This window comes from Halyomorpha halys, unplaced genomic scaffold (genome assembly GCF_000696795.3).
Source record: "Halyomorpha halys isolate HHAL.00 unplaced genomic scaffold, Hhal_1.1 Scaffold30.1, whole genome shotgun sequence".
NCBI classification, from domain to species: Eukaryota; Metazoa; Arthropoda; class Insecta; order Hemiptera; family Pentatomidae; genus Halyomorpha; species Halyomorpha halys.
The window spans coordinates 987,878-999,144 of NW_027110126.1; the positions used below are offsets into that span (position 1 = coordinate 987,878).

An 11,267-nucleotide genomic window follows, 5' to 3' on the forward strand; every position below is an offset into this window, starting at 1 on the left:
AAATTTGATGTATGTTTATAATGGAGTGATACAGGCGAGTAGAGAACCTACCATTGGTTGCACTCTAATGTAGATTAACATATAAGCAGAAAAAAATCCCCTTTTTTAGGACTGACGAGAATACCTTGGCCTATCTACTCTACCAACACCAAGATTACACCTATCTGTTCTGTACTGACACGAGGAATATCCTGACTCCAAATCGTTATATGAAAAAAAAATCAGAGAAAGAAATAAATAAAGGCGTGTTTTGATCAGTCTCCTTTTGTCGAAAATCATACATAATCATCTGGCTTCATGGATTGTTGTGGGACTGGTTCATTTAGTTCTATCTTTTAGCTATGTTTATTTTTAAAATGGAAGCCGACTAGAGGATTTATAAAGATAGAGGACAAACAATGCTCCCACCTACGTCTCGGTAAAGGAATGTTATTATAAGAGTAATGCTTTTACTTCAATTATATTCATCAAATAAGATAATGAAAACCAACGATTTGAAACATTTTAAATTTTACCAGAAAATCATTTTTTTTTTTTCAAATCTTCTGTCCAATGGTTTTATCTTAGAAAAACTTAAGGCATGGTTTTTATGATCAGGAGATTTCGACTGAGGCGCTAGTAGTAACATATATTAGTAAAAAGGGACAACATGAACCTTCAATCGCCTTGTATTTTAATTTTAATTTCGTATATTCCAAAGATTTATAAAAGAAAACACCAGATATATACACCCCAACGTATTCAAATACAAAATTTAACCTGATGTTATATGATGCACAAAACTCCTTAGGTTTCAATTCTTGCTATGATAATGATGAAAATATAGTAAGCGGATTCTATAAATTACTGATTTTACTAAATTCTATAAAAAAGATTTCGGAAAGATCTTAACGACCCAAAACCGATTATTTCTCGAATCAGATAGTGTTAAATGTATTACCTTATTGGTTAGGCTAAAAAATACATAATCAAAATAAGGGCCTCACAAAAACCTGAATCATTAAATAAAGTAACGGATTTTTCTGTTCAAGTTTCCCCTCTGTACTAATGCAGGAATGGAATACGTTAGAAATACTTTTGTTGTTTTTTTAAACCATGTCTGCGCAGAATCCTGGCCCGGTCGGTGCGAGGGAAACCAGTCTGAGCTAACAAAAGGAACAGGTTAGATGCACCATACACCCGCGAATACCGTCGGCGAGGTCTTCACAAGGGTAGTCGGTTTCGTAAACAAATAGAATCACTGTTCTTAATCCCATGAAAAGAATATAATAAATTTACATTTTAATAAAATCTAGAGAATAAAAGCTTCATTCATTGTAGGTTATAAAAGTAATAAAAAGATCACTAAAACTTAAATAGAAGGAATCCATATTGGTTTATCTTTTGTAATGTAGACGTAAATTCATATTAAAAAAAAAAAAAAAAAGAAAGAAATTATTGTATAGTGCTCCTTTTATTCAAACTTTAAATACATTTACTCCTTACAAATTTTTAATTCCAGTTTTCGACGGAAATACGGTTTTTGTTTCCCTAGAAACGAAAACAACGAAGTCTCACAAAATGGGGTGTCTGAATAATCTAACTCAAAAAGAAAACGTCGTATTAAACTCAAATATCAAGTTTATCATATGTTTCAACAATACTTTAGTTTCAAAAACCTTAAGACATTTTTTCTCTATTAACTAAGCAGTCACAGGTTCCACATCCGTGAAAATCAATAACTAGGTAGTAATAAATATTTTCTTCATCCATAATTTTTCTATTCGGCTTTAACTGGAGATAGGTTAAAAGAAAAATGATATGGATTCTTCTCTTGGATGTTTTCAAACTGAGAGACGAAGTAAAATAGTGCTTTTTCCAGGTAAAAAAATATCAGTTGTTTATCTAGAAAATATAGGTTTCCCAAATAAAATTAAGAATACATGGATTTGGATAAGATAAAAAATGGTTGGTATAGATAGCACAAGACAAGGAAAAACAAAAAAGCGGTCAAATAAGAACTAAAATAGTTATTAAACTATTTATATCACTATTGGAGTTTTTATTACACACGGTCAATCAGCTATCTTAAAGTATGTTCAAAAAAGAGGTAGCCCCCCCCCTTCTGAATCTAACATTTCATGAAACGAATAAGGCTTAGTAACTAAAAGCCGTAATTTAGAAACAGAAAGATAAAAGGCAAAAACTAGTAACACGGAATTTTTCAGTATACCTGGTCGGATCGAACAGACATGATTCAAACTCGAGGTCATTCGACAACACAAAGGGGCAGTAACTATTTCCTGAGGGATACTTCAATCTGGAATACAGAGAGCTCTATATTCGAAGTTCACTTAAGTGATAACGATAAGAGTGGACTAACCCGGAGGTTCGATGCCGGCACAACAAACAGTTGCCCGCTGGCGTTGCCCCCACCCGACCCGAATCTTCAAGGTCGGGCCTATCACAATCCTTTCCCCTTAACGTCTTGGTCCAGACCTCGGCACGCCTACCCTTCTAGTCCAAGAGCCCCACAGAACAAAACCGAAGTTATTTCACCCCAATTTTGTATTACTTAAACGAAAACAACATACAGTTAAGAGCTAAAATTGATGACTTAGCTAACCATGGATGGGAGGCAGAGTACGAAATGGCGGCTGTTTCATGAGTTCATCAAAAATCATTTTTGAGTTCTTTCAAGTAAAGAAAAAAACTTGCGAGTTATTTTTTAGTTAAAAAAATGTTAACTTTTTTAATGTGTAATTTTCACCGAGACAATACAAGAAATATAAAAATATTAAAAAATCAATATTCTGTGAATTTATATTTGGCGAATATCACGGAAACTGCTGCTAGCGAAGTTGTAAACATCTGTACGTCGGTCGTAATAGTAGCTTCCATGATATTAGCCAATATGAATTCATAAAATATTGATTTTTCGTTATTGGGAAAAAAAATGTTTATTTTTGAAAAACTTTATCTTGAGAACTTATTGAACGTTATTTATATATCATTTAGGGCTCCTATTTACTCTATTTTAAATAATATAATAATAAGTTTGTTTTTTTAGTGTTGTAGGTATTTGAGTTGTAAAGATATTGAGCTCCAAATGAAAAATTAATTTTTTTGTGATGTTTTGAACGGATCAGCGCTGAACACTTCTGTATTTTAACTTCTACCATTTCCATAATAATTTCATAATTTCCATCTACTGATGCCATTACTACACGGATATATACCTCATAAGAGGTATATATACTCCATTGCTTATTGTACATTCTTCAGTTTACTGACATACCTTCCTTCCAACATAATATTTAACATGGTGAAAGAATAGCATGAATTCTAACAGAGATAAGTTCTTGCGATAAGGTTTGAGGACAGGAGACACCATACACAATAATTGTACAACGGAATAATAACAAAAACTAGACTCAACTTCTCTTTAACTTAATACTTATGAAAAACTTATTCTTTCTTGTAATTCCTCCCAAAAATCGTTGCAGGGGCAAACCAAATATTTTATTTTATACGTCATTATTTTGGGAAATGTCAGATGAAGAAAATTCAAATATACTTAGGGGATACATCAGGTAATTGGCTGTAAAATCTTTAGCAACAAGTTAGATAAAAAGTCCATGAAAATGAGTTTCTCATAAATTATGCAAATCTTGAGGCATAATGATGGAACATGAAGTGGGAGTCCTACAAAATTCGTTTAGAACAATGTGGGTTCGATTACCGCCAAGGAAAGTTTATTTTTATTTCTCTGCGTATTTAAACAATCTAAGTTCATTGATTTTTATAAATACCTTTAGGTTAATTTTACCTGAATACCAAATTCTTATCATGAAGAAAGAATAATTTGATAAAAAATCAAGACTATTTAAAGTACTAAACATTTTGCACAACAAATGTTTATGAAGCTAATGATTATTTTTGAGGAGTGGGTCAGGTTGATTTTGGCACTCCTTTGAATCGCTTTATGAAACAATAATATTTTAGAAAATAAACTTCATTTTCTCATAAAATTAATTCATTTTTATGACTCAATTAATGTCAAAGTAATCAAAAAGGAGAAAAAAATATTTTATATCTAATCCAAAATTAAAATTTTCATCTGCCACCTTCTAGGTTTCTAGAATACCTGGAAAAGTTCAATAAAATAGTAAATTAAATCAAATGTCAAATGTTTACAATTCTTCATTTGAAGAAATAATTTGCGCTACAGCTCGATGTGGGTCTTGGCTACCTCACAAAGTTTTTACCAGGTGTTCTGGTCCTGTAACACTGCAGTTTCTTATTCCTTGCAGTGTTCTGGCATCCTGCATCACACAATCCTTCCATCTCAGTTTTGGCCATCCTTTACCTCTAGCTTGGTCAAGACTTCCATCTAGATTTCATTTTGAGGTATCATCCATACTCATCCAGGCAACTTGCCCAGTCCAATGAAGACGTTCTATTTATATAAGCCTGATGATACTAGCTTCCGCAAATAGATAGTATATTTCTGCATTTTTTTATCTTCTCCAGTGGTTACCAACCTTGATCAGACCAAATATTCTTCAGTGTATCTTTCTTACAAAAATGAGAAATTTGTTATCCTTAGCCTTTGTTAGGGTCCATATCTCTGTCACATACACGAGGACAGGACGGATCAACTTCTTGTAAGTAATATCTTCATTCTTCCAGAAAGAAACTTGTTGGTAAGATGCTTCAGTAGTCCAAAATAGCTCATGTTGGCCCTAAAGACTCTTTTATTTACCTCAAGGAAAATATAATTTTCAGAGTTAGAAATAGAGCCTAAATAAGTAAACTGGTCTACCTGCTGAAACTTGAATGGACCAAACTCTACAAACTGTTAAACAGGATGTGTTGTTTCTGGGCCACATGTACTTGATTTTGTTTTGATTAATTGCCATTATTTACAATTAATCCTGAAAAATACTCATATGACATTCAAACTTCAAATGAGAAAATTTCATGTTTGCTGAAGAGTTCAATTTAGCTTAGAATCGAAAGGGCTACGATAAGAAGTTTTTTGGATTGGAGGTGGAGAATGATGTATGATTAAAAAAATAATAAATTTAGATGGGCAAGTAATATCAGCTCTTTAAGATAAAAAGTCATAATTTTTTTATATTAACAAAAACCATTAGCACACAAACTATCTAGCAGAAATAATAGGATAATAATAATAATAATAAAGGCTTTGCAAACCTAAGGATTCGATGCAGATACCCCCAATCGTTTTCTGTACACATCTGTTCAGTGACCCCCCTCCATACCCAAATCTATTAAATCAGTCTAAACACAATCCTTCCATTTACATTTCGGTCTACTCCTTGGACGTTTACCTGTCAGTTCAGTGTTCATCAACATTTAGCAATCTGTTCCTTACTAAGTCCTACAACCTTACAAGCCCATCCTATTCACTGCAATGCTATAACCTGAATTATATTTCCGGGTGCAGTTCCTTCAATTTCAGCCTTCTAAATTCTTCAGTTAACTCATCATTTTTCAGGACGAATATTTTATGTAATACAAATTGAAAATTAGAAATAATGGAATACCTTTTAAATTTATAAAAGGCCATATGTGTTCCTAGGAACAAGAACTAGCAATATAGGAAAGTAAATGACGAGGTATTTAATAAGTGGACTGGAGAGTTGGACAGTTCTGAATTGTCAGGCAAGTAAAGTGAAGGCATCAGCGATGAGGTAGATGAAAAGGAACCAGGGGAAAACCCAAATGCATCGAATCCAAAATGAAAGTAACTGGAAGAACCTTGGGGTCTCCCAATTGAAGAAATAGTGAAACAACATCAACTTAAATGGTTTGGCCATGTGAGTAGGAGGGATGATGAAAGATTAAATGGTTGATTGAGGCCAGAGAAGAAGAAAAGAGCCCATGAAGCTGACCAAGGCACATGTGTACAAATTACATCACCAGTCTTTTCAGAGTACAGAAATGAGGAATACAATGAACTGAGGCTAAAATGCTGGTAGAGAAAGAAGAAGAAATAATTACAGACCATATGAAATGTTTTCACATTTTAAAAAGATTTAGTCTTTTAATGAAATGAAAATTTATTTATGGAACGAAAAAAAAAAAAAGAGGATCCAGTGGGAAATTCACTAAAAAACGTATTAAAGGATTATTTGGCCATGTAGGTCAGTTGCACTCTGTTTTTCTACTTCTCGTGATTGTACTAAGGGCCATTAAACAGCAAATGACTGTAAAATGCCCAATAGGAAATTTATATATTATTGATATGTAAAATAATCATAATATAATTTAGTACCAATTTGACACAAAAGAGTAAATTATCTTTTTCTAATCATACATGATGATTAGTAATTTAATGATAAAAATTATTATTGAACCACAAATATTGATAAAACTACATTGACAAAAATTAAAAATAAAGTAAAACATTAAACATACAATGTGACCACGATAATGATTTAAATAGAATCAACTATTATCATCTTTGTAATCATTTATTAAAAATTAAAATAATAACATACCTGTTTATAAAACCGTAGCCACTCTTAACATTGAACCACTTTACAGTTCCTGTTACTTTGAGGGCTGAAATGAAAAAAAAAAAAACATTATGAAGATATAAACAATAAACACAATTAAAAATAAAATGATAATTTATTAAATAATTTCATCTAGAACAGCTATAAACAAACGTTTTTTAACAAGGCATCCTTGAAGAAGAAAAAAACAGTGCAAAGCAAACGCTATAATACACTGTATATTTGCAATTTTAATTATTCTCTTGCAGTAACCCTGGCATATGCTTTGGGCACCCCAGAATGCCATGGCACCAATTTTAGGAACTGCTTATCTAGAGGTTACCAACCTATTCTAATGGTGGAAGGGTCGGTCATATTTTAGTTCCGTGGGACAACCACAAAATATAAGTCATCTCCCTCCCCACCATGCCGATTTCAAACTGGCACAAATGCAGTTTCTAGGTTGCCAAAACCAACATCTTAACTCCCTCGGCTATAAACAGACCTCAGGTAAGGGAGTTAAGAGGTCACCTTAGCAACCTGTAAGCACTTGCTTAGCACCATTATGACCCTCTACAATTGATTTAAGAACTTGGGACATACAAATTTCCTCTCCCTCTATTCCTAAAAAATGATCTAAGAGCCCTTAAGGAATTTTTCGTTTTATTTTCACCTTATTGACCGATTAATCAGAACCTCTTCCTCACTCTAAATAGTAATGACCAGTAGTCATTTTTTTCCATATCCTAGCATTGTTTTATTAATTTATTTTTTCCTGAATAACTGGTCATAGAACTACTGATAAATCTGTAGGTCCTTTAGGTATAAAAAATTAACAATTTCTAAGAAACTTATACTTCATTTTATTATGCAATTTTACATAATTTGAGTGTATAAACTGATTGTCATTTGTTTTATTTTTTTCTTTTGTTAGAGATAACATCATCTAATTCTAAATGTTCTTTACAATAATTTTTTGTCAGAACATCTAAACTGGTGATTCCAATCAGTAGTTTCTTTAAAAAAACAAAAGAGTTGAACAGCTAAAAATAACTTTTGCGATTTTTTTCTTTTTCTCAACAACTAGATCTAATAAATTAAGATTCACTTGCATTACAGTTATAAAAGGTTAAATATACTACAACAAATTTTCAGAGGTAAAATTGTTATTAAAAAAGACCGATACTATTATTGATATTTACCAAAAATTAACAAAGAAAGATACCACAAATATCTTTTTTCCCTCTCAAATCATTTTAAATTAACATCTGATATAAATCAAAAAATATGAGAAAAAAAAAAGAAAGAAGTTAATAGCACAGATGTATAGATATTGATGGAAAATCTTATTATAATACCAAATAAACATTATATTTTGTGTCAAAATATATAAAAAAAAAAACTCATCAATACTTCTCCATTAGTGTGGATTATATTTACATGAAAATAATAACACCTCCAAATATAAACTTCAGTATTTTTTACTACAAGTTACTTATAGATATTGTTCAAAAGATAGATACTGCGAACACTACAACCAAACATTAATGATTTCCAAAACAAATTAGAGTAGAAACTCATTTAACATATAATATCTACAGAGGTTGATCATATAAAAAAAAAAAAAGATAAAACTGGACCAGCTAAAACGATGGAAACATGAAGCAGCAATATTAATGCTTTTAATGCAAAGATTACATATCAGATAATTATCTTTGAAAATAACATAATGTAATATCAATCCTATGAAAAAAAAACTGTTAATGAAGCAATTAAAACATGAATTCAACAATAATGCAACTTTGCACACTTTAGATTTTTCATTCAGCAAAAGATAACATGAATATAGAATAGTTGGTATATTTATACAGTAAAAATTAAAACCATAAATAATAGAATATGTGGAATTATCGTAGCAAGCCCAAAGATAATAACAGTTCACTAAAACTCAAAACGTTTGTGAAAATTTAAATCGTGCCATTATAAAATTCATAAAAACCCCATAGAAGAATAGTTGGTTTGATAAAAACAAATAAATTATCATGCTAAGTAAAGTAACCATTTTATTATATCCGTTAGTGTCAAAAGTGGAAAAAATTAAGAAATTTAACCATGAACAAAGAAAAGATTGCAACACAATCAAAACTTTACTTTACATGATAGAGATATCTTAACATTAGTTCATTCAAGACATATAATCTAATCAAATGAAATCTATTCTGTACAGATAAAAATACTCATATTTGCTGATTAAGTTAGATCCACATAGAGATTAATTAAAAAACAGTTTTAATTTTTTTTTTTTTAAATAAGTGCTTATATATAACTGATATCGAAGGAGTTGATATTTTTATTCTTTTATGATAAACCTTTCAAATCAAATGCTGACACTAAACTAATGATGTATGGTGAGCAACAGAAAAAAATATTTTTTTGTCAAAATTAAATTTATAAAAAACATGGGATAAGAATAAACATAAATATTATTTAACAAGTAATAAGTATCAACATGAATGGTAATAAGGAATAACTTCAAACATGAAAATAAAAATTTCTACACGAGACATAAACAATAGGCGATACAGCGTAGAACCCCAATGGCAGAACATGAGGCTGGTTTGTTATGAATTAGAAATGATAAGGAAAGTGAAATTTTACCCGCCTAAAACTACACGTGACCGGGAAGGCGAAGGCACCGACATCCCACACCAAACGGAGAGTCAAAATTAAAATGAATAGCATCAAAACTATCAAACTAGAAATTAGTTTAAAGGGTTAGTGAAAGAACTGCGTATGATTTTTCTATTTACGGTGCATGGTAACATGGCGGACTAAAGGCCGGGTTAAGGAGACAAAATAACAAATAGTTGTTACTAACCTAAAAACGGTTTCGCCTGCTTGACTTGCCCCTCCGGCTGCTTCTCCTGGGAGTCGGCCGTGATGTTAACCACCACCATGATGGGATATGGTGTGTTAGGATGTTAAAACTCCTAGCCCCTTTCCGATGTTGTTCCTCCTCTCCTCGCTTCAGACTCCTTTCTGCCGGTCCCTCGCTCGGTCCCTCTCGTGGTGGGGGTAATCCCTCTCCCACTCCCACCTCTCGTGACGTCACCTTCATTTATTAGCACCCCATTCAAATTACCATGTTATAATAAAAATTATACCGTGTAATCTCGGTAATCCGAACTAATTGCGGAAGGGAGTGTTCGGTTAACAGAAAGTATTATGAAAAATGCTGTTAATAAATTCAACAATATGAACATACATAACTATTTTTATTTATTTAATTTTTTTTACATACATTATTGGAAATTTGACAGTTTGAAGTTTAAAAAAAAATGTTCTATTTTACGTTCTCAGTAATGCTAAATGATGATTAAATTTGTTAAAATTATAATATTTTCATTTATAAGTGAAAAAAAGTACGAATAAAAATTAGAAATACACTTTATATGGAATTATTTAAAACGTAATAAAAAAACAATGAGTTTACCAACAAACTTTGTATTATATATACTTCTAGAATTAATTTAATTAGTTTCACAGAGTCAAATGATTTATACAATAAATATTATGGGTATATGATTCTAAAAAAATATATTATGAATTCTTACATAAGGATTAAATCACCAGATATCAAAACCAAAAAATTCCACATTAAATTTTCCCGGTGATTACATTAACTTGCCTATGCGTTGAGGAGTTAAAAATGTCCTTTGCACATGTGCACTTTTATTTGAAAATAAAAACGTTATTGCCTACTGAGTTTTCTTTAAAAAAAAAGCTTTTTGAAAATTCTGATTTCTGGAGTGATCGGATTACCGAGTATTTCACGAATTGGCTTGCCATCATTTAAGGCGCATAATATGAATGAGAAATAACAGCAACTTTTTTGATAAAATCGGCCGATCACAAGTTCAACTTTAAGATCAGATTTTTAATTTTTTTTTTTATTTTCTTAAGAACGTTTCGAACCATTTCGATTACATTCGGCATTTCAACATCCAATTAAATGGTCTTTAATATAAGATAGGTCTTATTACCAGTGATGTAGTCTGACTGAAATTAAATGATGAATTAAAAAAAAATCTTTCTCTAAAGTACCTTTAATTTTGTTTATTTGAAAAAATGAACAGATTTTATTGTTATCAATAATAAACAATCGATAAATACAAAATATTAAGGAATTTTATGAAAAACTAAAGGAGAAAAATCGACACCGATTCGAGCGGGAAAAACTGAATCCGCCTGATCTTTACGGAATTCGGCGAAGCATTTCAGCTATCTTTTGTAAAACTGTTGTTTTTTTCCCGATCGGTTTAAAACAGAAACAACATTAAATTAATGTCTGCATTACGAATGATTACATAAATTAAATTGAGTATTACATTTTTCTACTGGTGGTACTTGAAGGTTACAGTGAAATACTTATCTTGTGATGTGTCCGTTCCATATCAATACAACTAGAAAAAATCTAGAGGTGAGTGACCTATTAAAAACTGTTGTATTCTGGACAGGAATCAAATTTATATTCATTATCCCCAATTCAAGAAACTCTGATATAAAAATTTTTACAGAAAAATAAAAATTTTTTGTTCATAATTTTCTTCTTCTTTAGTCTTTTGATTTTTATTTCGAAAATCACAAAAATAGTAATAACTTCAATACAAGACTACTAATCAACAAAAAATAATAATAACTACAATACAAGACCACTAATCTACAAAAAAACTTTTGGACGTAAGCAGGGAGTTAGGAGAA

General features: G+C 31.1%; 1 protein-coding gene across 2 annotated transcripts in view; it reads right to left on the reverse strand.

Annotated features, from left to right (window-relative positions):
• Positions 1–9,564, reverse strand: part of yps (ypsilon schachtel) — a 54,428-nt gene extending 44,864 nt beyond the window's left edge. The window contains exons 1-2 of one of the 2 annotated variants that reach the window (XM_014427008.3): positions 9,385–9,564; positions 6,510–6,573 (exon numbers count right to left, since the gene is read on the reverse strand). In XM_014427008.3, the coding sequence (XP_014282494.1) occupies positions 6,510–6,573; positions 9,385–9,463 (143 nt within the window). In that variant the 5' untranslated portion in view covers positions 9,464–9,564. The remainder of the gene's footprint in view (positions 1–6,509; positions 6,574–9,384) is intronic. The other variant, XM_067048197.1, reaches the window with a different exon arrangement.
• Positions 9,565–11,267: the final 1,703 nt, after the last annotated feature.